The sequence below is a fragment of the Peromyscus leucopus genome, chromosome 2 (genome assembly GCF_004664715.2).
Source record: "Peromyscus leucopus breed LL Stock chromosome 2, UCI_PerLeu_2.1, whole genome shotgun sequence".
Taxonomy (NCBI): Eukaryota; Metazoa; Chordata; class Mammalia; order Rodentia; family Cricetidae; genus Peromyscus; species Peromyscus leucopus.
In genome coordinates, this window is record NC_051064.1 from 21371750 (window position 1) to 21398347 (window position 26598).

At 41.8% G+C, this 26598-nt stretch overlaps 2 protein-coding genes across 19 annotated transcripts in view; one reads left to right on the forward strand and one right to left on the reverse strand.

Annotated features, from left to right (window-relative positions):
• Positions 1-13615, forward strand: part of Asph (aspartate beta-hydroxylase) — a 340882-nt gene extending 327267 nt beyond the window's left edge. For all 17 annotated transcript variants that reach the window (XM_037202420.1, XM_037202409.1, XM_037202410.1 and 14 more), the window contains one exon: positions 11037-13615. In XM_037202420.1, the coding sequence (XP_037058315.1) occupies positions 11037-11187 (151 nt within the window). In that variant the 3' untranslated portion in view covers positions 11188-13615. The remainder of the gene's footprint in view (positions 1-11036) is intronic.
• Positions 13616-13779: 164 nt separating this feature from the next.
• Clvs1 (clavesin 1) overlaps positions 13780-26598 on the reverse strand; it is a 197393-nt gene continuing 184574 nt past the window's right edge. For both annotated transcript variants that reach the window (XM_028878508.2, XM_028878509.2), the window contains one exon: positions 13780-15306. In XM_028878508.2, coding sequence (XP_028734341.1) covers positions 15219-15306 — 88 coding nt within the window. In that variant the 3' untranslated portion in view covers positions 13780-15218. The remainder of the gene's footprint in view (positions 15307-26598) is intronic.

Sequence of the window (26598 nt, forward strand, 5' to 3'; positions counted from 1 at the left end):
GTGTGAAATCAGGGTGTTTGCAGGGCTGCCTTCTTCGAGGGTCTAAAGAGACTGTTTGTCCCTGTCTCTTAATTCTGGGGTGTTCCTTGCCTGGCAGATGCCTAACTCCAAGCTCTGTCTCAGTCTCCCCTCCTCCTCCCTGTCTCTTCTTGTTTCTTATGTGATGTGGACACTGCCAGATTTCGGGACCTACCCAGACTAATACCCTTTTAAATCATAAACTTGACATCTGCAAAGATTTCCATTTCAGAAGAACTTTCTAGCAGATGTGTCTTTTGTATTAACAGATAGTCAGCAATAGGCTCTGTCCTAGGCATAGTGACTTAAAACTGTATTCCTAGGCCCAAGCCCATAGCCTTGCTGAGGCAAATAAGAGGGGCCCACCTCTTCCTGGGTCACTGGAAAAGCACTGTTAAGATCTGTTAAAGTCACTATTAATATTAATGACAAATTCTTTACATTCTTACTGTAAATACTCCTGTCTTGTCCATTTACCTGTAAATAAGTGAATGTAAATGGTGGGGATGGAGAATGAGACTCCCTACATGGCTTTTTATTGGACCCTTTGCCTGCCATAGTTGTCTTGAACAAAAGGACTTAGTCATATAGCCAGCCAAAGTACTTTTACCAGCACCATCTGTCTGGAACACTATTTAGATGCCTTAAAAAAAGCTAAGTGATGCCCACAGCTGATTACCTCAGCCCCTGAAAGCCATCAATTTGTACCAGAGCTTAAATGAACTCTGATAGTCCCTGCGACCATTTCTTCCCAGACCACTGAGGGGAGGACTTTTCCTGGCTGTCTCGAAGAAGGACAGCAGTGACTGGTGCCAAGAGGCAGGGCTGTGATTGGCTCAAACCTAAGCAAGGCTCTTTGGTTCATTCCACCAACTGGAATGCACTCCTCTGAGCTTCGCCTGGTCCTGTAATGTCAAGTCCAGTAAAAAAAAAAAAAAAAAAAATCTCCCCTTGCCTGTGCTTAGTAATGTATGCTGACCTGGTAACACAAAGAGAAAAACGGAAGACAGCAGAAACGAGGCAGTGGCAGTGATTGCTGAGAAAGGTCAAGCTAGCCAAGTCTCTGGCCCCTGAAGAAGCTGCTGGTCAGGGCAGGAGAAAGAAGGGCTGCTGAGGTAGAGAGACGGCAAGAGAGGGTGGGGAACTGATACTGAAGAAGGAGCAAATGCTTCCAGGGGCCAGCGCCGAGAACCTGCAGGCTGTTGTCACCAGAGAGTGAAGCATTGGCCGCCAAGCATGCGGCACTGGGCTTTTGGTGCCTTCACTTTGGAGAGTCTCTGAGTGGGCAGGGTTTGGAGAGAGTAGAGAGAGCGGAATGAGGCTTCTCAGACTGCAGGGGTGAGCTGGAGGTAACAGTCGAACACTGCTGACTCCCAGCAACCTGCTGCCTTCTCCTACGCCATCCCAAACCAGACTGCTCAAACTGATGTCCCTCCCCTCTACTTCCTGTGCCTCTCTGTCTCCATTCCCCTGATTCCCTCCTACTCTCTGTTTTTTTTCTTAATAATCTTGTGTTCACTTCCTGTCAACTGGTTGCTTGCTTTGCCTCTTGACCTGTGGTTGACTTTATTTAATCCTCTTTGTAATATCCAAGTAGAAAGCTCTTGAATTAAAGGTGTGTGCTGGGACTGAGCCACACCACAACTAGAAACAGGTTTTTCCAGTGAATAACATAGTCTCAGGGTTCACAGTGTGATCAAACATTCTGTGACAGAACTCCTTGCTTGCTCACATTGTGTACCTGGGTAGACAACCAGACCTTCAGCCAGTTGACTGGCAATACTATGATGTATAGCCTTTGATGTATATGATTGTTTACAAGATAGGGTCAGGCTGTACTTGCAAGGTGATAATTCAAGTGCTAGAAGCAGCTAGGGAGTCTGAGATCACCTTTGGCAGGCCCTACTTTAGGACTGTAAGTGAGCTCATGACCAACTTGGATCCAGAGCTGAATAAATGTGAACTGGTGGATAAGTGTACTACCAGAAAGTGGAAATCAGTTACGACTCTAAGGACCAGCTAAGTTGTGTGGGCTTTGGGAATTATCCCACATCTCTAAGGGGCCATTCCAAACTACAGTGGAGCTATGCTAAGAGCCTCTGACCCATGACTCTTGCAGACCAGCATCACTGCCTGAACCCTGACACAGCACTGACAGATAGCCAGGAAAGCGCACACTGGCATTAGGGACCAATGTGAGTTGATGGGCACATAGCCATTCATTTTCTCAACATACTGCTGTACAAACAGCCCCTCTCTGCATACCTCTACAACTTATAAGATGTGTGTTTCTGAATCTCCCAAGGTTCCAGGTAGGAAGTTATGTGAAAGTCATGCTCAAATAATTACATTAAGAAAAAAAATAATTTTTAATCTGTCACAGATTCATAGTACTTTTTGTTGCTTTGTTTTAGAAGATGCATTAAGTTTTAGAATTTTCACATAAGAAAGCTGTAAATGCTAAATCATTTACAACTAAATATTCTCACCCACTTTTTCCCTCCCCACCAGAATCACAGATCTGTCCCACAATATTAGCCCCTGTTACATTTCCATTACAGTGAGAATTTATTCACAGGTTAGTTACCAGAGCCCTCCCCTCTGGGATCATACAAAAAGACCACTGTCAACCAGGTGGGATGTTTTTCCTGTGGTTTGCTTGTGGTTGAGTACTAGCATTTTATAGCAGAGCAACTTGGCAAGTTAAAGGCATCAGTATAGTATGTGTGACCCTGTTGCACAGGGTGTATCTACAGCTCTTCCTGCCCAGGGGTGGGTAGAATGCACACATGTATGTAGCTACCCTCCACAGGCCATTTCCACCTGTGGTGAACAGGGATTGTGTTCTAAGCATCTGATTGTTGAAAGAATTGCTGGGAAGTTGGAAATCCTTTTCCCGTGAAGCAGTAAATGATGCGGAAGCTGCTGAGGTCAGCCTCCAGAGGCTTTATAAACCAGTCTTTCTTTGTAGGATTCGAGGAGCAGTGACTGTACATGGGGAGATGCATCCTGGGGTCTTACTTCAGATTTTAACATTATGTATTTTCATAAAAGCAGATTACAAACCCTGAACTACGTGACCTGAGTTCACATCCTTGCTTTCTTAGTTGGTATGACTTTAGACAGCTTGACACCCACATTGTGTTAGTCACTGTTCTGTTGCTGGGAAAGGACACCATGACCAAAGCGACTCATATTAAGGCAGTGTTTAACTGGGGACTTGCTTACAGTTTCAGAGGTTTAGTTTGTTATCGTTAGGGTGGGGAATGTGGTGCCATTCAGGCCAAGAGACAGAAACTAGACCTGACACGAGTGTGAAACCTCAAAGCCCACCCCAATGACACACTTCTTCCAGCAAGGCCACACTTCCTAGTCCTTCTAAGTAGTGCCAGTCCCTGGTGACTAAGTATTCAAATCTATGAGCCTCTGAGGGATATTCTGATTCAAACCACCACATTCGTTAATCCTGAGTTTCCTCATATGTAAACTGGGAATAACAAATGCCTGTCAATGTGACTCTAAGTAGTCAAACCACCCATAGGGATGTACTCAGAACCACAGTTACAGAGCTCTGTGTGGTACAGGCACTCCATGCATTTGAGCCATAGTTAGCTTTGTGTCTGGCTGCTGCAGAAGGGGTTCATCTGTCCTGTAGATTCCAAGGAGTGAGGCCAGCTCTTCTGTAACATCAGCAATGGTTCTTGTCACCTAAGGTATAAACTCCGGGGCTTTACAGAGTCAGGAAATGATGAAATAGCACCTGGAGGGTATTTGGGGCCGTGGCTGGTGAAGGCATGGAGCACATGGGGACTGATTTGAGGAAACGGGCAAGAGTGTTTCCCCGAGGTTTGCTTGGTGCAGAGGAGTAACATTTTACATCTGAGCAGTTTCGCAAGTTAAGGACACCAGGATAGCATGTGTGACCCCGTTGGTGTAGCACCACTCTCTCCCCAGCATGTGTCTCTCACCCCTCTCCTGTACCAGTCCTGATAGCAGAAAGTGGGTTCGGGGCTGGCATCTCATCCTACGGCTCCGCTCTAGTTCTAGCTGTGGTAAAACACTGCCCATAATCAACTTGGGGAGGAAAGGGTTTATTTCATCCTACACTTGGCAGTCTATCATAAGAGAAGTCGAGGCAGGAATTCAGGGCAGAACCTGAAGAAGAGGCCCTGGGGGAGTGGTGCTTACTTGCTCGCTTGCTCTCCGTGGCTTGCTCAGCTTGCTTTCATGTACAACCAACTACCACCCGCTCAGAGCTAAAACATCAGCAGTGGGATGGTGCTTCCTCATCAACCATTAACCAAGAAAATACCCCACAGTCCTGCCCCCAGGCCAAGCTGATGGAAGCAGTAGCTCGATTGAGATCCCCTCTTCCCGGGTAAGTCTAATTTGTGTGGAGTAGACATACACTAACCAACACAGGCCTGTGAGCTTTTCTCTCCCATCCCCTGCTTCCCCTTTCTCTTGCATGTTCTTGTCTGTGTCACAGTCACTTCTGCCATTGGTAACCTAGAATCAAGAGCAGGAAGGTAGAAATGACAGGGAGAGGCACAGAGGGGACAAAGGACTGATGTGATGTGACCAGGTGAGGCATTCCTCTGGTGGCCCAGCTGAAAGGACAGAGAGAAAACGCTACAGGCCTGGCTGTGCCGTGGAGTGCCCGTTTTAATCCTAATTGGAAAGTGGCTTCTCTGTGGAGTTAGGCAGTTTTTGTTGTACTCACATTTGACATTGAGCAAAATACAATAGCAAACCCTGCCCATGTCTTAGATGAACGTTTGCTTACTGTATCTTGTCATATAAAGAATGAACTCATCATAACCAAGAGTTTCACTCAAAGAATTAAGAGAATGGTAGTGCTGAAAAGAGTCCTTGAGTCCATCTTATCCATTTCCAAACATTATGCAAATGGGTAAACTGAGGCCATAAGTGAAATGTTTTGACATGGTCAAAGCTAGTTAGCAGTAGTCGTAGCAAGAACACAAGTGCCCCGGCTTGTAGAACAATGAGATGCCGGGGGAGGAAAGGGTTATCCTTCTGTCAGTGTATTATGAGGGGAGAAGGAGCAGAGGCAGGTGATAGGTAGTTATCCATGTGCCAGAATTTCCACACTAGAAGACCTCAGTAGATCAGAATTTACAAAAGTTGGGTTTTATTGTTTCAGAGCTCTGAACCCCTTCCTGTGTTCCACTTAGCCTGATGAAATGCCTCATTGGTCACCTCAGCACGGCATCCTCAGACACCAAGAGTCTCCCTAGGGCAATGATCTTGAGCTTAAGTGTTGGGCTGTAGCAGCAAATCCAAAGGATTTCCACAGCTTCCACAGAATCAGTCCGTCCTGACTGAGCTGGACTTGTCTTCATGAAGTTCCCTTGGATGAAAATCAGAATCATGTTCTAACTTTTGCCCAGTTCAGAACATTCTAGCGAAGCTCACTGACATTTTTATCTGTGGGATTTTTAGGTGGAAGACTAAGTATATAGAGTCGTCACTAGCCTTGTTAATATTGGTGGTAATTGTGTGACAAAATTATAGCTATTAAGTGTGCCTTGCCACCATTATGTCATTATCTCTGGTTATAATTATAATAATTGGAGAAGTTGAAGGATTATGCAATATTGCTTTCTCTTGTTACTGGATATTCTTGCATCCTTTGGCATATGAGGCAGGCCTCCTCCTCTCAATGGTCAGATTGTCAAACAATAAGCAGCATGTTCATCCAGCCTCTGCACCTAGACCTGTGTCATGAGTCCCCACAGAAGGGCTGTGACAGCAGCCCCAGGAGGCCGCCTCCTGAGGCTGCCCTGGGGAACTTCCCTGTCTTTTAGCTGTCTGTATCATAATTCTGTCATGGCTTAGTCATATTTATTGGAGCTTTTCTTGACAAGCAAGTGGCCTGGCAACTGCGTGTGTGTTCCACTGAGCCTTTGCTTTCATTGAGAAGAGGCCTGCCGTCCTGTGACAGCTTCATGCCCCTTCTCTTGGTTGTGCGGAGCCCCATTCTTGCCCAGGCTGGTGCTCTCTGTCTGTGCTAACCTGCGTCTGCTCAGGTAGAGCACGGCTTGGGTGAGGGTCTGCCGTGCTTCCCTTTGCTCTCTGGGATGATGGAGGCCGCAGCTGTACTACTGTTCCGCCTCCGGCAGCCAGAGAGAGAACCAAGGGCAGTGTTTCTAAGGAAAGGCTCTGCACTAAGGAACTACCATTGCTGCTGTCTATGCAAACAGAAAATCCAAGGAAAAATAGAAGCTCGGCAGGACACATTGCCCAGGTGTTTTTTATTTTGTTTTTCTTTTTTCCTTTTTTTTTTTGTTTTTTTGTTTTTTTTGTTTTGATACAGCTCTTATTGAACAGCCCATGCTTGCCTCATGGCCTTACCATGCAGACCATTTGAATTCATGATCATAGTTCCTCAAACTCCCCATAGTCTTCTAAGGACTTAGAAGAATCCATCAGGGGCTGGTGAGATTGATCAGTGAGTGTAATTGATCCAAGTTCAACCACCTCTGCTCAGCCCTAGGACACACATGGTGGAAGAAGACAGCCATCTCCTGCAGGCTGTGCTCTGACCCTGAGTGCAGCTTACACACACACACACACACACACACACACACACACACACACACACACACACCAATAAAATATTTAAAATGAATGTTTTTAAAGAATAATTCAGTGCACAACCCATGGAAATGCCTTCCAGATTTTAGGTTTATTTTTTTAAAAATGGTTAATTGATGGTCTAGGCATGTCCGACCTTTCAACATTGCAAAACCACATTGTTACCTATAGAGTTTATGCTCAAGAATCATGTGATCAATTTCCAAAAAAAAATCCCACAATATTAAATAAGTTGAAGATTTTATGTTAGACTACATTCATAGCTCTCCTGAGACACATGTGACCCACACCTGCTACACATTTGACTTAAAATACTTGAAAAGTCATAAACAGTGGTTCTGAAGTTGTCTTCTATGCAGTCAGTGGTCAGAATGTTCCATGGGAATCACTCTTCCTAATTCACAGGAAATGTAGGTTGATGAATGGCATGATTAAGGTTTTTAAACATTCCTGAATCTTTGGTTTCATTGTACCTATTAGACTATCCTGGAAAATATCATTTTATGCAATGGGGAATTTTGTACTTTATTTGAATTACATGTAGTCTTTTAAATAGCTTCCAAATTCTCTGGTGCTCAAATAACTTCAAAAGCCATTTGTCATTGGTATCCAAGATATTTTTTCAGTTTTCTCAAATTAAGTCAGATTTTATAAGGAGTGATGTCAAATTTATTCTTGGAAGTCTATTGTCTTTTCTGTATTTGCTGTTTTATTCCCATGTCTGTTTCAAAATTTCTACTGTGAAGTTGAATGTCTCCCATGTCCTCTTATGAAGACTGCAGGCGAATGCACAAGTGTGAAAGTGCTCAGTGCAGACCCCCAACTTAACGTACCAGCAGCTCTCCTTGTAGTCTTCCAACCTTATGATTGTGAAGAAATGACACCCATTCAAGAGGAACTCAACTTGTAAGTTTGACCTTTTCCTGGGTCAGCAATGTGTACTAGCACCTTATAGTGATGCTGGGACACAGCAACACACCTTCAATCAGCCATTCCATCCCTTGGATGACCAGCCGAGACTCCACAGTTCTGTTGCTGGAATTTGTTCGACATTGGTTTCCAATACATGTTAGTAATTCCACACATTGGTATACTGCAGTCTTTTCATTAGATGACCTTGCCCAGCTGTAGGCTAATTCTCAACATCCAGAGCATGTGTACCATAGGTTAAACTAGCAAGTTCAGTCTGAATAGTATATTGCATGCATTAGCCATGTGTGGGACTTTTGATTTGTGATGGATTTATCAGGGCATAAATCATCCTTAATAAAGAAGCATCCGTAATTTGCCCCAGATCACTCAAGTGACAAATGCCAGAACCAAAAAGTGTATTCTGTTCCCTTCAAAGACCATGATGTCCCACTGTGTTCAGATGCTTTTTGACTCTTTTCTCTCATGTGTCCCTTTCGTCTTTCAATTTTTTTTTAAAAAATTTAATCATGGTAAAAGGCACATCATAAAGTTAAACATGTTAACCATTTTAAGATGTATGGTTTATTGCCATTACGTTCACTTACATTGTATAATCATTGCTACCACCTGTTCCAGAATTTTATATCAAAACATTGGACTGTTGAACACTGAGTCCGTGCCTTACCTCTTCCCCATCTCAGCCGACAACTTCCGTTCCACTTTAGTCTGTATGAGCTTGATCACTCTAGGACCTTATGTAAGTGGAGTCATACAGTATCTGGCCTTTAGTGACTACCTTGATTCATTCAGCATAATGCCCTTAAGATACGTCTGTGTTGAGTTGGGGAGATGCAGTCATAGCTCAGAAATCTTTGTCTTCTAGGAAGAAACCTGACACAGGTCTGCAGCTCAGTCCATTTATTGAAGATCCATTTTTTGAAAGAAATAAGTCTTACATCTAGTGACCAGAAAACCAAATTAGGTGTTTCCTAAATAGTATTCTAGCTTAGAAAAACAGGCAGATTGGAAATTAATCTTGTTTATATTCTTAGCTTCATCTACTATGCAAGTGGGTTATGCATGGAATATTCTAAATCAGTGTCGCAAAGCACTCTACAGGGCCTCTAGCAGTACCCCAAAAGAGAGCTGAATGAGAACCAAAATCTAAATAGAATGTTAGTCTAAACAAGACATCAAGAGAGAACCATGCAGGCAATGGCTGTGCAGTACCTCTCTAATCCACAGAAAGTTGTGAGCTGAGTCAATGCTCCTGGATTTACATAGAGATATTAATGTGAATATACATATTAAGTGATACTGTGCTAAATGCTGTCACCTTTTAAATGAAATTTTCTCAGATATTAAAATTCTGCTTAAACATTTAAAATTTTCTATTGAACCTTAGCAAAGGGTCACAACATAGCAGAAACAGTGCTGTCTGTTTATGATATTATCATCAGGACACATGCCTTGAGAACAGGAGTGGCGACATTTTATGGGCCTTGGCACTGTGGACACCTGGCCAAGATGGTCTTGTGCGTTGATCTTCAGCAACATCCCGGCCTCCAGCCACTAGAGGGCAGTAGTATGCCCCACACCTTTTGTGACAATGAGAAATGTTTCCAGTAGTTTCCAAAGGTGAGGTGGAACCTAGGGCAGGGAGAGTCACCTCAGAGAAGAATAACTGATATATTGGAGGAATCTAACAATAAAATTTCTAAGTTAGTTAACTGACAAAAAGCAACTAATATTTGCAATAGAAAGTTCAGACTGCCGCTGGGCAGTGGTGGTGCACGCCTTTAATCCCAGCACTCGGGAGGCAAAGCCAGGTGGATCTCTGTGAGTTCGAGGCCAGCCTGGCCTACCAAGTGAGTCCCAGGAAAGGCGCAAAACTACACAGAGAAACCCTGTCTCAGGAAAAAAAAAAAAAAGAAAAGAAAAGAAAGTTCAAACTGCCTTCTCCGTCTACCACCCACCTACCTGCCCATCCCTTCTACTGTGTGCCTCTCAAATGTGTTGCTTAGCTGTTTTATATAGTTCTTCCAAATATAGGGAATACGGTGTTCACTGAAAGGGTTACAAAGGTCAGAAACTTAGACTGGGCAGCAAATGACAGAACAGGCATTCATAACCTTGTGAAACTAAATCTGAAAAGAAAACTAAGGGAAAAAAAAAACAAAAAGAAAAAAGAGATAGAAAATCAACCAACTCCCCACTCTTAAAATATCTTAAACAGAGAGATAGTCATTTTCTTGATCTAGTGTTACCAGAGAAGTTGAACAATGTCAGTGGGTGTAAGGGACAAAGATACCGGACAGACAGAAGGAAAGGATGGAAAGTGTCCAAAAAGAGACAGAGAGACAGTACTCACAGCAGCAAAGTTACAAGGGCCAAAAGGTGAGCACAAATGTCACTTGGTGGTTGAGTATAACTAAGCCCAGTAGAAGCATGTAACGCTTACCATTCAGCCTGAGGGCAGAAGTTAGTTCTAGTGACGCTATAACATACATGAGCCTTTTAATTTTTGTGTTGACGGTGTGTGGATGGGGAAGTGGGTTCCTGCATGTGTGTGTACACACATTTGTGTGAGGGTAAATGCAGGCACATGTGTATACACTGTGTGTGTGTTCCACATGTGTGTGGAACTCAAACAACCTTGAGTGTCAGTCCTCACCTTCTGTCTCGTTTGAGACAGGACTCTCTTTTTTGTCACCACTGCGTACACTATGTCAGCCCTCATCAAACTTCTGGAGATGCTCCTGTCTCCCAGCCTCCCATCTCCCCATAGGAGTACTAGAATTACAGAGGATTGTGCTGTGTCCAGCTTTTATGTGGGTCCTTGGAATGGAAACTTCGGCCTTCACCATCCATAAGTCTAAGCCAGCCTCTGAAAGGATGGATGGGACAACTGTGAAGTTGTTGACCTGGAAGTTGTTCCATGTGTGAGCTACCAGGGCATGCATCTAAATCAGTGGTTCTCAACCTGTGGGTTAAGACCCCATTGGATCAAATGACCTTTTCACAGGAGGTGCATATCAGATATCCTGCATATCAGATGTTTGCATTACGATTCATTACAGTAACAAAATTACAGTTATGAAGTAGTAAAGAAAATTATGTCATGGTTGGGTCACCACAACATCAGGAACTGTATTTAAGGTCACAGGGTTAGGAAGGTTTCGAACCACTGATCTAGATACTTGCTCAGCTAAACGAATATGCTTTAAGATGGGATCCAGACTAAATGGAGGGTATGAAATAAAGCCAGTATGTGCTCATCATTAGTCCATGTCCTTTGCATATCTTTAGTGCAGAGTGGGAAGATTGGTGTCCCTAATAAGAAGCTTGAAATTCTTAATCATTAATGGAAGACTTTACAGGCTTGGTGTTATAGTCAGAAGGGTCCTCCTGCCTGTGGACAGAAACTGGTCCTCAGGCATGTAACACTGCCAAGGCCATTCTGACCAATGCATGATTTTCTTTTCCAGGGCATGGGAAGAAGGCAAGGTGCTCATCTTTGATGACTCTTTCGAGCATGAGGTGTGGCAGGATGCCTCATCTTTCCGGCTGATCTTCATTGTGGACGTGTGGCACCCCGAGCTGACCCCTCAGCAGAGACGCAGCCTTCCTGCCATTTAGAAGAAATTGACATAGCCTTGGGTGCTCTTCAGGGAGGCTGCCTTTCCACTTCTTCTGGAGTGTGGACGTAGAAATTTCAAGTGCCGAGACTCTTCATCCCTTTGCCTTGCAGCTAAAGACCTCTAGGGTTCCTTCTGGATGGGAAATCCCTGGAAGGAGTATTCACCATACTGAAATTCACTTAGGAGGCCCCTGGCTTCACGTTATTCCTGACAGCACAGAACTTCTGCCTGGACTGAAGGGGAATACTTTGCTGTATCTACATTGCTAGCCAGAGATATTTTTCTACACAGAACCATGTCTACATCAATGTACACTGAGGATATACTATATGTAGAAACTGTGAATGAATCACGTTAGTTTGTCATTTTTCTATGCAGTTATATTTTTCTAGGTAGCTACACTATTCTGTCACCATGTTTTTGTTGATAAGAAGTATAAATGCTTTACTTCTAACTGTTAAATAGTAATTTTCCTGCTAAATTAAGACATATTCCTTTTAGGAAAAAAAAAAACCACTTGTGAAGAAGGCAACTTTATTTTCCTAACAAAAATGGGAAGTTCCTCCAGGATGTATAAACTGTGCCAACCCTTGCCCTTGGGTCCACCTGGAAACTTCATTTAGACTCAGTGTCTTCCCCTTTCTCTGTGCTAATAATAGAAATGGTATCATGTTCTTATTTCTAGGAGCAGTACTTTTTTTTACACTGAGCAAAGCCATGGAAACATTTCATGTTGTAATAAGAATATACCACAGATAGGGGGCTCAGAGAGAAGAAGTAACATGGAGGCGAAAGTTCCCACTCAGGGTCAGGTGGCCAGGTAGCCTGGGCTCTTTACCTTCTGTGCACAGGGCCTGGAACCTGCGGTGTCTGCCTGCTGTCGATCCGCTTGAGTGCCAAGAAGATGGCTGCTTGGTTTCTGAGAGGCTCCTCACAGTTTTATCAATGGAGGAAGAATAGCATAGGAAGTCCCGAGGAATGCATGCATTCTTCCCTGGGTGTAGGTGGTCCAGCTTGTTTGATTCTGAATTTTTCAGACCTTTTCCATCTTCTGCACTCAAAAAACATCTGCCAGCGAATCGTTACTTTAAAATAGCATTTCCTATATATGTTTGATCTGAGTACTACCCATGGCATAGGAAGAGCAGTAAATAGTGTCCCCATGTGTGTTTGATCTGAGTACTACCCATGACATAGGAAGAGCAGTAAATAGTGTTTCCATGTGTGTTTGACTTGAGTACTACCTGTAGCATAGGAAGAGCAATAGAAAGTCATCTTGCTCCTCATCGCAAAGACGGTCAGTTCATTAGTAAAGCATCACTGCATTTGATTTTCTGTTTTGAATAAAGCTAATTCAGGCCCTGGAATGTAATGACATTCATGCACTGATCTCCAAGCCAGTTGATCAACAATGCTGCAGAAATGACACAGATTCCAGCCATACAGGCAGATAAGACATAGATGCACTTTTTTCATCTAATGTCAAAAGGAGCAGCTTTCTGGACCTCATTTAAAGAGAAATTCTTTGACATTGAAATTGATCCTTTTTCTTTTAGCTTAAGGATATTAGCTTTTAGTAGAAAGTTTACAAAATATGTGTCCATTCTTAAAATAGGTACTTTTTCCTTCTTTTGGTACTTTTTCCTTCTTTTGCCAGTGTTCAAAAATTCCTCTAAAACAGATGGCAAAGGCATGGGAGCAAAATACCAAATCATTACCAAATTCCAGAAAAGAAAACAAACTCTTAGAGAACAAAAATATATTTGTGTTCTTCAGTATTTATTAAATGGCAGAACTTACTGGCAAAAGGCAATACAATCCAGTGTTCATGGAGTAACACTCGGTCGCCTATTGGATTTAGTTCTCTTACATATTACATACACATAACAAAATGCAAACCATATGTTCTCCTTGTTAAACCATCACCTTACATTCATGTAATAAAATGGTGGAAATGAGAGGAAATTAGCAATTGATAGGAAATACAACAAGGTTTTTAAAATATGGTCATTACAGTAGGATTCTAAATATTGCCATGTGAAAAGCCAGAAGAACCATTATTGTTACAAGAGTTGGCAGTTGTTGACTCCAACAGCATTTTGAGTACTTGGATCCTACATTTGTTTTATAAACCCAAGCAATAAAAGATTTTCTAATTGACTTTAATTTTTCCTTTCTCTTACTTGTATCATAAGGAAAGAGTTTTCACCAATGCCTTGGTAGACATTTTTCAGGGTTGTTATTTTATAATTCAAAAGGTCTATACAAAATGAATTGGTGTTTTTATATTCTGTGGTGCAGTTGTTTGAGAAGTACTTTCAATTCTGTTCTAATTTTACTTCTTCAAGGTTGGAACATAAAAATAGGTTCTGTTACTATTATCTGCTAGTAGAAAAAAATAATAAACTAGTAGATCAACTGAGAAAGAGTGTGCGTCTCTAGAATGTCTCAGGGTGCGGGAGTAGAACACTTGCCTAGAATGACAAGGCCCTCAGTTTGATCTCCAGCATGGGAAGGAGGGGGGAGGAGAGAGGGAGGGAGGGAGGGAGGGAGAGGAGGGGAGGGAGACAAAAAAAAACAAAGGAGAAGGAATAAGAAGAGAAAAGGGAGAAATAGCAAGAGACACAGAAAGAGAAGAGGCAGGAAGAGAAGGGAGACAGAAGAGAGGTGCCCACAATTAGCAATATTGTTTAGGTACTATGGCTGGTTGAAAGTTGAATTGGTTTCCTGTTTCCTTTAGGTTGTTCAACTAACAAATCAACCTACCAAATGCTTAAAATGTAAAATATCTTACTAAGCATTATCAATTAAAATTTTCATTTGACATTAAGCACTCTGGTCATATTAGTAAGTGCCTATGTTGTACAGATAGGCGGGGAATAAGATCTAACATCTACTCAACTGGTCTTGGGAAACATGACACAGATAAAATATCCTAACCTTTGAGTCTGTTTTCTGTCTGACTTCCTGTGAGTGGGGACTGGGGGTCCGTTTCTAAGGAGCATGGATAAAGAAGTAGATTGGTCTTTGGCATTTCATCTTGCATTCTTGGTCTTCTCTCAGCTTGGTACTTACATGCTGAGCCATCCTTAAGGGTCTTTCTGTGTGAGGACTGTGCCTGCTCAGGGCCTTTCTCCACGGTTCATGGGGGGGGGGGGGACACGACGAAGTAACTTGCTAGCATTTTTCTTTACTGTAGAAACCCAAGAACTAACTTGAATGGGTTCATCAGTGTTTTGTTTTGTTTTGTTTTCAATGAGTTGTCTCCTCTCTGTAGACACTCCCCCTGATGCCTGCAGGAAATCACTTTGCTAAGATGAAGCAGTCATCTGTCAACTGGCTGTGACTTCTTTAAAACCAGTTCATGAAGTCAGCTGGTGGCCTGATAAACAATGTGATGTCCAAATCATTCTTGCAGGATATTTAAATTAAAAACTTTGCAAACAGCCAGACCTGTGAGGTCACGCTCTCAGGCTGAACACTTAGATGCTGGTGATGGGTCAGAAAATAAGTCAATAAAACTGAAAATTATTGTAGCTACTATTGTCTTGGGGTTCTGCACTCCCTTAAACTTGATGCTGTGTCTGCATGGTTTAATTCTGCTGTATTTATTTGGAAATGCACTTCATCTTAATTTGCAAAACCTGGAGAGGGTTCATGTGTAAATCCTTAGAGCAATTCTTGTCCTAATGTATATGCAGCAAATTTAGTCTTTCCTTTTTTTAAGTACATTTGCTACCATATATATGTGGGGAGGAAGAATCCTTTTTACATCAATGCCTTGCTTCATCCCCTCCAAGCCCTCCCTAAAACATAAATTAATTAGTTAAATTAAGTTTTAAAAGCATCTCTCAGATCTTTGTCCAATGTGAGCTGCTCAGACCAATGGTTGCTGACAGTTGTGGCTGGGGATGGAGTGGAGGACCTCATGTCAAGCAGAGCACATGTCTCTGTAGGTCGGTCGCACAGGTGCTTCCTGGGTGGCGGCTCCACTGGAGGCTTGTGCATGGGAGCATCACATGATGTGGCTCAGTCCAGAGCCAGCAGTGGCTGCGTGTTCTCATTTTCTCCCTTCTCTTCATGTTTCAGGGTGCCAGCTTCTACCACAGACTGAGATCTAACAAGAGAGACAGGAAACACAGACAATCATAGACAGTTCATGCTGGTAATGGTTGTTATTCACCTTGAGGATCAAGGCACAGAGAACTGCTCCTTTTTATTTCTTTTTTGGTTTCTATTTTCCACACACCACTTTATTTTTGATTTTCCTGAAGATTTCCTGGCCCTTCTGAGATTCTACCCATATCTTCTTGCTGTAATATACCATAGCTATGAGTGTAACATTTTGTGCTTGTGTCCATCTATCAAATAAAAATAAAGGTGATCCCAACGACATAAAAATCACTATTCAGTGTTTTGTGTGCACTTGGTGGGTGTCTAGGGGTTCTTTGTGTGTGTGAGCTTACCACTCTCACACCCCTGAGAAATGGTGCTACTGTCTCCATTTTTAAGTGCAGAAAGCAAACAAAGGGGCCAGTAGACAAGAAACTTAAGCAAAGCCATACAACGGAGTGTAGAGCAGGGGCTGCTCGTTAACAGCTCTCCCCCTGAAGTGCTGGGGCTGCAGAGCTGCCTCGTGCAAAGTCAGATGACCTTCCTTCCACTCCCCTGGGAAAAGCACTGGCTGCCCAGGGCTCTTAGCCCCTTCTATGGTATGTTTGTGGCACAGAAAGCACAAGCCTAAGAAGTAAATCAAGGCTGAATATGGGTGTTATATTCATGTAATACCAGCTTTGGGGGAGATAGAGGCAGGAGAATCATAATTTCAAGGCCAGCCTGGGCAGTATAAAGAGTTTTCATAATTTCCAGACCAGCCTAAATGAGATCCTATTTCAAAATAAAAGTAAAAAGTAAATCACTACAATTGCCATGCAATATGCAAACAGCTAGTTTCTATTGTAAACAGCAATCAACTCAAACGCGGTAACTAGATGTGTGCAGCATGTGGAAGTGAAATGGATCTACCTGCTGCTGGGATGGCCAGATGAGCTGCAGGCAGTAGTAGAGCCCGGAGTTTTGACGTTTCCTATGCATTTCTCTGCCTATTTAAGAGCCCAGTGTGAATGTTGGGGTGAGAGAAAGGAATGCTGATTTACATAAGTACAAAACAATCAGAAACTCCAGAAGACATCAAGACAAACAGGCTTGGGGGTTCAAACTGGTACAACCAGAATTTGAGAGGCCAAGGCTAGAGGATTGTAGGTTCAAGGCTAGCTTGAGCTATATTTTGAGGTCTTATCTAAAAATTAAATACAGTAAATATGAATGAGACCCAGAGCATCATAGCAGTGGGACTACCCACACACATCACCTTCCTCCAGCACTTTAGCCCACTGTCTAATTGCTTTGCACTAAGGATTTTGCAAAAATAAAGGAGTCTGATGGCAATTACCATTGAAACTTTCATTTCATTTCATAACACTGTTTAGGGAATTATGGCCGGAAACAAAGTCTGTACCCACTCAGTGCTTGAGCCCACTGTGTGGGTACAGCCTTTGGCTGTGGAAGGCTGGGCATGTATAATCCCACCAGGAGTCTGCTTCGAAGCCTTGTTTTAGTTCAAGCTTTCCCTCCCTAACTACACTCCTCACTGAGGTTAACTGGATCTACTTGTGCCAAGATTTCTAGAATTTTCCACCCATGCTTGTCTTCATCAGCCAGGTAATTACCCGCCATATTCACGGTGTGGCTGTAGAATAGAGTGAAATGATTACATTTGTCTTTGTTCTGCTGGGGTGGTCAAGGACCACATTCTCCATTCTGGCATCTGTGTACAGCATAAATGATGCTGTTCATCCATCCCCTTCCCAGCTGAAGGTTCTATTCAAGAACCTTGAGATGGAGTAATAATTTTCATCTTTTAAAATTTGCTTCATGTTTCCAACCTGTCTCCATCCTTTTAGATCTTAAAATGTTTTGTCAAGCCAAGTTATTATCTATGATTTTAATGACTATTCGATTTGTTTTCAAACTTTTTCTTCTTACACTATGATAAGAGAAAATGGAGTAGATCTGAATGAGTTTTCAAACCATCATTCCCATTGACTGATGTTAAGTGATATTTGTGAAGTTTGCTATATTCCAATCACTCTGAGCAAATGTGCAGAAACCTTCACTGTTAAGTCACCCAGCCACAGATCCAAACAAGAATGCAGACCGGTGCAGACGCCTCATTGCCCAGCCAGAGAGAAACATGGAAAGAAGGAGAGATAGAAGGATAAGTCTGTCTCTCACACACTAGTATCATTTGTCCTTATTTTGATGGTCAGTCTGAATTCACTCTCCCCTCCACATGGGATATAATTGGGACTTGTATTATTTTTTTCAGTAGATACATTGGTAGCAATGACCTGAAATGTCTTACTAATAGACTGTGCCTTAGTTGACTGGTGACAGTAAGCCTATTCTAAGACATTAAGGATGAGGAAGCAAAGAACATTTTGCCCCAGGTTTGTATGTGTTCCCTTATTGAGTAGAGTGCCATGGCTTCTTAACTTTCAACATGATGGAATTCTTTTTAGCTAGTCACATGGTAGACATTTAATATTAAGAATTTATGTAAGTGACTCACTATTTCATGAAAATTTGAAATTCACTGGCAAAAAATAGCAAACTCTAATTTTTTTTAAAGGAAAGGGTTAAAATGAGATTTAGTCAATGGAGCTCATGGGGAAGACATAAGTATCCAGCAAACCCTTCAAGTCCATCTTCTGGGTCCTGAAGTGAGATCAAAGGTTAAATAGAGGGCAGAGGATATGAAGAGTCCGGGTCAAGGTGTGGTCTCAAATATAATGGACCCATGGTTATCTGGATTCATTCTCATCCTGTCTGACAAGTTGTTAGAACTGTTTGGAATGTCTTTCCAGGAGACAAGTCCCTCCTCTGGCTAGTGCCCTTTCCTTCTGTTAGCATGAGATTCCTGGGAAAACCCCCATTTTGGGGGGATCATTTTTGAATCTTGCCCTCAGCTAAATTAAAATTCTCTCCAAAAAGCCCAATCAGCTGCTCTCTGAAGACAATGTCTCCATCTGGGCATTGTGTTCAGTGCAGCACAGTACACAAGTCCATTCAGGGGCTCCATCTACACAAGAGAAGCTGAGTTCTAGCGCTAAAATAAACATTCCTATTGGTCTTCTTTCCAGCGTGGAATACAACCTAACCATAAAGTCAGACAGGGGATAATGGGTAATTTCAGTGGTGGAGCAGTTAAATCCTAAAAGGCTTCTCCTGGTCTTCACGGCCATGAGATGCTTTCTTGTTCTGTCTGTCTGTTTTTCTTTCTCCCTCCTTTACATCTGTTTGTCTTTCTTTTCTCTATTTCTTCCTCCATGTTTGGAACTTTTCCTACTTTGTGGGATGAAGGACTATGGATAAGGATTAATACTTGGCAGATTCCAATGATAGGCTTCCAGGAAGAAGATGGAATAGAAAACACTGGCCATGAGCCAGTTCATTTTTCATAGATCAATAACTGGAACTATAATTTAGGACTCAGGAGAAGGTTTATATCCAAAACCTTATTTAGCCATGTTAACAGCTGACAATAACATTGTGTTCTTATTAATGGACCTCCATTGCCCTTCTGAGCTATAGAGGATCCCTACAAGGGCCTGACTGCCATATCCTTTACATGAAGTGTACACTGTGAATCACAATGCAAGGGCCAAAAGGAGCACAGAGATGGTTCTGTTAGACCCTCTCTGGAATCAGGAGCTAACCATTTGTTTTCTGCAGACCAGCCTCTGCATTCCACCAGGAAGAGTCTCACTAAGGTCGTCTTAGCCTTACAAGTCAACAGCAGGTTTGGTGTTGTGGAAAAACTCAGAACCATCTGGGACTAGCATCTAGGACTTCTCTCTAGGAAGAGACATTTCTACTGGCAGTGGGTGGGTTTGCTCCAAGCACATTATATCCATGTTTGTCATTCTCAAAGAACAAGTTTAAAATCACTTAGGTCTGAGGAGATGGCTCTGTCAGTAATACTTGTGGCAAAAACATCAAGACCTGATGTAACCCCCCAGAACCCACATTAAAAAAGCCAAACAAAGATTGCGATCCCAGTGCTGGGGAAGTGGAGACAGGTAGATCCTCGGGAGTTTCCGGTTCAGCCTGCTCAGTCTACTCCAGGCCAGTGGGAGAAACCTTCGTAAAAAAAATCAAGGGGAAAAGCACATGAGGGACCAGATCTGAGGCTGTCCTCTGACCTACACAAAAATGTGCACACATGTGTATGCACCCTATGTACACACACCCCCATATAAAATGTGCACATTACACACACACACACACACAGAGAGAGAGAGAGAGAGAGAGAGAGAGAGAGAGAGAGAGAGAGAGAGAGAGAGAGAATAGTTTCTCCAATAACTACAAGTGTCACAGAAGTTCCCCCAAGGGGCTCACTGTTGGATTAGAATAATGGTGCCACCACCATATTTATGTCCTTGGGTAAACTCTGCCTTCTCCTTTGTAAACTGGAGATAATGATCATGCCTATATTACAGAGGTGGTAGGATATTGGGGATTTGGGGCATTGAGGTACACATATGAATTAAGGGAATACATATAGTTAATGTTAGCTCTATTCTTGTCCATTTATATACAGGTATCATATTGGATATTAGTAATTTAAATTTTTATTACTCTTATTTGTATTTTGAGACAAGGTCTCACTATTAACTCAAGCTGGACTTGAACTCACAGTCCTCCTGCCTGTGCATTCCAAGACATGGGATTACAGGCATTGACTGCCAACACTCAAATTCTATAGAAACATGTCTCCCATGCCTGTTAGAGATTCCAACAATTAATATAATTACCCATTATTTGTAAAAACTTTATTTTGGTCACAGTTAATGAAATCATAAGAGTAGAAGATCTTCTTTGAGAACAAAAGTGTCATAAAACCCACAGGCTGTGGAGTCACATCTTCATTTTAATTAATAAAAGGTATTTAATTACACCACAAGACTCTTCTACTTCTGCAGCATTCATCCAAATACCTCAGGCACCTGCTGGGAATGAATGCAGCTAGTCAAGAGTGGAAACCGGTGAGAACAGGGAAAGAGCAGAGTAGATTTAACTAAGAACTGAGCTCAGCTGTCAGAAAAATCAGTAACAGAGACAGGGAATAGGGAGGAGTGGACAGGAGAAAGGGACCAGGGAGGCTACACTGAAACTAACAGCCTGATGTGGATTTTCTATCCAGTTTGTCTACAAAGGGTTTGATTGTCCATTATGAAACCATCCCAGTCATAGGAATTCTCCTGCCTCAGTGTTTTTTCTGCAAATGAAGCTAAGTGATTTTAATACGTCTAATTTCAATACAGATGAAAATAGAATTTCTCAGGGCTCTTTGAAATGTGAACTAAATCATAAGCTGTTATCATATCGTGACATGTCCATCCCTGAGTATGCACTTTCTGAGAATGAGTGCCTGGGGCCCAGCTTACCCGATAACAGAGAGAGCCTGTGTCGACTCACTTGAAAAGGATGAAAGACAAGACCAAAACCTAACAAAACACACACAGAGCAGATTGCTCACATTATAAGAATGTTTGATTGACTAAACATTGACCAAACAATTCCTTTTAAGAGAATCACTCTGCTATACCTCATATGTGAGAGTGCTTGAGGACAAGTCTAGTGTTTGTTGTGCCCATTCTCTTTATGAGGACAACAGACACTGATGTGAGAGCTACAGGAGTTTTAAGGACCTAGCCTGTGGCTGAAACAGTGGCGTCTCTGCAGTCATTTAGTGTTTGGTGTAGTAGGTTTGTCAGTATTGAGGTTTGTGGTGCTTTGCAAACATGCACTGAAGTGAGCTCAGGTGTTGGAGATGGTCATAAGGAACACGAGATTAGTGCATTTCAAATGCATAGCTATTTCTGGAAGTGCTTACCAACTATTAAATCAGAACTTGAAGTAACATCCCAGAAAGTGACTGCATGTATTCACACTGCCTACTTTGAGCAGAGTCATGTTTCCTCAGAATTAGAGCAGCACGGAGAGCAGTGAGTCAGCCTGACATCCACAGTCCTTCCCTTCCCTCCAACATGAGTGGTGTGAACCCTGAGAAGTCACCACAGTGGGCCTGGGATGTGATGTTCTGAAGAGGTAGAAGAACGATAGAGCCTGCCAAGAGCTGACGCAGTGTTGGTGACTCATGGGGAAGAATGGCTAGTGCTCTTGGTAACAGCGACCTTTCACAGGTCTGTTTCTTTAACCAAATCAGAGTCCACTAATGTAACTTCTTTGTCATTATTAGGTCGGTCTGGATATCAGGCTTCTTCTGAATGTCCGTATCTATCCTACTCAATGGAGCTTGCAGAGTGGGCAACTGTCTGCATGATGGAGTCAACTTGGGGCTGGCATAGTGGGAACTGACAGCCAAGACAGCGGCAGATGGCAAGCAAAGACCCGGTAAATAAACTTGAAGAATTAATGGACAAAGGGGTGAAGGATGAATGGATGGACGGACAGATAATGTCCATCCAATGGTAAAGAGATGGCATTTTGTCTGGAATGGAGAAAACAAGATGGGATATTTTGCTCCCTGAGGTTTCTATAAACTTATAGACTGGTGCAGGTGCATACTTAGAATTCCCACATGCAGCAGGCTGACACTGGAGACTGAGTTTGGAGCAAGTCTGGACAATATAGCAAATTCTAGCCCAGCCTCAGCTACACACTGACAGAGACTCTGCTTATAAATATATGAACAAGTGAATAAATAACAAGAAAGAGAAGATGGAACAGGGGATATTGTTCTGCTGGGGAAAAAACAAACAGTTCCCAAGAAAAGCAGAAGGGGAAATGGCAGCAAATGCCCAATGCTTAGAAAACCCAAGCCGATCCTGCCCTGATCTCCCATCTGCACAAGAGATGAGTGCCTGGGGTCATACCCAGAGAGGCCTGCCCCTAGGTCCCATCCCTGGGCACCAGTCATTCCGGGGAAGACCTGCCCAACTTGACCCCAGGTTCCCCCCACAAAAAGACCCTGCAATCTCCACACCCTGCCCCCACATCCATCAGCCGGAGACCCCAGCCACTGCCTGAGACTCAGAGACAAGCCCCCAGCTCCCATCGGCCCAGAGCTTCCATCTGGACCAGAGAGAGACTTCCTGAATCTGTCAGCTCTGTCTGGACAAAGAGCACTGATAAGACCAAGAACGAATCCACAAGGAGATGGGCAGACATCAAGGCAGAAGTACACACAACAAAATGAAGAGCAATACAGCATCACCAGAACCTAGCCCTCCTCCAACAGCTAGACCTGAATGTCACAAAATGGAAGAAGCAGAAGAAAGCAACCTTATGAATAACATCATGAAGAGGCTAGAGGCTTATAAAGAAGAAATCAAAAATGAAATTGAGGAACAGACAAACAAAAAATGGGAAGAATGCTATAAAAAACCAGAGGAAAGGACGAATAAAGCAGAAGAAAACAATAAATTCCTGAAAGAAAATCATGAAAAAGCAATGAAACAGATGAGGGAAATAGTCCAAGACCTGAAAAGGGAAATAGAAAAAATGAAGAAGACACAAACAGAGGGAATGCTGGAAATAAAAAATCTGAGTAAACAAACAGGAACTTCAGATGTGAGTATAACCAACAGAATGCAAGAGATGGAAGAGAGGATCTCTGGCGTTGAAGATACGGTAGAAGAAATAGATTCATAAGTCAAAGAAAACACTAATGCCAACAAAGTCATGACCCAAAATATCCAAGAAATTTAGGACACCATGAAAAGACCAAACCTACGAATAATAGGGATAGAGGAAGGAGAAGAATACCAACTCAAAGGCACAGAAAATATATTCAACAAGATCATAGAAGAAAACTTTCCCAACTTAAAGAAGGAAATGATGATCAAGATAAAAGAAGCCAAACAGAATAGAACACCAAACAGAATAGACCCCCCAAAAAGTCCCCTTGCTACATAATAATTAAACAACTAAACATACAGAATAAAGAAAGAATATTAAGAGCAGCAAAGGAAAAAGGCTAAGTGACTTATAAAGGCAAACCCATCAGAATAACACCCAATTTCTCAATGGAGACTTTGAAAGCCAGAAGGACCTGGACAGATGTAATGCAGACACTAAGAGGCCATGGATGCCAGCCTAGACTAATATACCCAGCAAAACTTTCAATCATCATAGACGAAGTGAACAAGACATTTCAAGACAAAGCCAGATTTAAACAATACTTATCCAAAAACCCAGCCCTACAGAAAGCACTAGAAGGAAAATTCCAACCTAAGGAAGTCAGATACACCCTTGAAAACAGGCAATAGATAACACCACAGCAATAAACCCCAAAGAAGAGAAGTACACACACCACCACCACCAAAAAAATAACAGGAATAAACAATCACTGGTCATTAATATCCCTTAATATCAATGGACTTAATTCACTTATAAAAAGACACAGGCTATCAAAATGGATACAAAAGTAGGACCCATCTTTCTGTTGTATACATGGAATACATCTCAAATTCAAAGACAGACAATACCTAAGAATAAAAGGCTGGGAAAAACACTTTCCAATCAAATGGTTTTAAGAAGCAAGTGGGTGTAGCCATCCTAATATCCAACAAAATAGACTTCAAACTAAAATCAACCAAAAGAGAACAAGAAGGGCATTACATACTCATCATAGGAAAGATCCATCAAGATGAAGTTTCAATTCTGAACATTTATACCCCAAACACAAGGGCACCCACATATGTAAAAGAAACATTACTAAAGCTTAAATCACATATAAAACCCCACACATTAATAGTGGGAGACTTCAACATCTCACTTTCACCACTGGACAGATCTCCCAAATCGAAACTTAACAGAGAAATAAAGGACTTAAGTGATGTTATGACTCAAATGGACTTAATCTATATCTACAGAACATTCCATCCTAACAAAAAAGAATATACCTTCTTCTCAGCACCCCATGGAAACTTCTCTAAAATCGACCACATACTAGACCACAAAGCAAATCTCAACAGATACAAAACACTTGGAATAACCTCCTGTGTTCTATCAGACCAGCATGGTTTAAAGTTAGATTTCAACAACAACAAGAACTACAGAAAACCTACAATCTCATGGAAACTGAATAATGCTCAACTGACTCATCAATGGGTTAAGGAAGAAATAAAGAAATTAAAAACTTCCTAGATATCAACGAAAATAAAGACACCACATACCCAAACTTATGGGACACTATGAAGGCAGTGCAAAGAGGGAAATTCATAGCACTAAATGCCCACATAAAGAAGTTGGAGAAATCTCACACTAGTGACTTAACAGCACACCTGAAAGCTCTAGCACAAGAAGAAGCAAAGTCTCCCAGGAAGAATAGACGCCAGGAAATTATCAAATTGAGGGCTGAAATCAATAAAATAAAAACAAAGAGAACAATACAAAAAATAATGAAACAAAGAGTTGGCTCTTTGAGAAAATCAACAAGATAGACAAGCCCTTATCCAGACTAACCAAAAGACAGAGAGAGAGCATCCAAATTAACAAAATCAGAAATGAAAAGAGGGACATAACAACAGACATTGAGGAAATCCAGAGAATCATCAGGTCATACTTCAAAAGCCTCTACTCCACAAAACTGGAAAATCTAAAAGAAATGAATAATTTTCTGGATAGTTACCACATACCTAAGTTAAATCAAGACCAGATAAACTATTTAAGTAGTCCAATAACCCCTAAGGAAATAGAATCAGTCATTTAATGTCTCCCAACCAAAAAAAAAGCCAAGGACCAGATGGTTTCAACACAGAATTCTGCCAGATCTTCAAAGAAGAGTTAATACCAATACTCTTTAAATTGTTCCACACAGGAACATTACCAAACTCCTTCTATGAGGCTACAATTACCCTGATTCCTAAACCAAACAAAGATGCAACAAAGAAAGAGAACTACAGACCAATCTCCCTCATGAACATTGATGCAAAAATACTCAATAAAATACTGGCAAACAGACTCCAAGAACACATCAAAACAATTATCCACCATGATCAAGTAGGCTTCATCCCAGCGATGCAAGAGTGGTTCAAAATATGAAAGTCCGTCAATGTAATACACCATATAAACAAATTCAAAGAAAAAAAACCACATGATCATCTCCCTAGATGCATAAAAGGCATTTGACAAAATCCAACACCCTTCATGATAAATCAGGAGTACAGGAAACATACCTAAACATAATAAAGGCAACTTACAGCAAGCCAACAGCCAACATCAAATTAAATGGAGAGAAACTCAAAGCGATTCTACTAAAATCAGGAACAAGGCAAGGCTGTCCACTCTCCCCATACTTATTCAATATACTACTTGAAGTTCTAGCCAGAGCAATATGACAACATAAGGAGATTAAGGGGATACAAATTGGAAAGGAAAAAGCCAAGCTTTCCCTATTTGCAGATGACATGATAGTATACTTGAGTGACCCCAAAAATTCAACCAAGGAACTGATACAGCTTATAAACACCTTCAGCAACATAACAGGATACAAGATCAACTTAAAAAAATCAGCAGCCTTCCTATATACAATTGACAAACAGGCTGAGAAGGAAATCAGAGATACACCACCCTTTACAATACCCACAAATGATATAAAATACCTTGGGGTAACTCTAACTAAGCAAGTGAAGGACCTATATGACAAGAACTTTAAGTCCCTGAAAAAAGAAATTGAAGAAGATGTCAGAAAATGAAAAGATCTCCCATGCTCATGGATAGGCAAGATTAACATAATAAAATTGGCAATCTTACCACAAGCAATCTACGGATTCAATGCAATCCCCATCAAAATACCAACACAATTCTTCACAGACCTGGAAAGAATAATACACAACTTCATATGGAAAAACAAAAAACCCAGGATAGCCAGAAGAATCCTGTACAATAAAACAACCTCTGGAGGCATCACAATCCCTGACTTCAAGCTCTACTATAGAGCTACAGTAATAAAAACAGCTTGGTACTGGCATAAAAACCAACATGTGGACTAATGGAATTGAACTGAAGACCCTGACATTAATCTGCACACCGATGAACATATAATTTTGGACAAAGAAGCCAAAACTGTACAATGGAAAAAGAAAGCATCTTCAACAAATGTTGCTGGCATAACTGGATGTCAAGGTGTAAAAGGCTGCAAATAAATCCATATCTGTCACCGTGCACAAAACTTAAGCCCAAGTGGATCAAAGACCTCAACATAAATCTAGTTACTCTCAACCTACTAGAAGAGAAAGTAGGAAGTAGTCTTGAACGCATTGACATAGGAGATCACTTCCTAAATATAACACCAGTAGCACAGACTCTGAGAGAAACA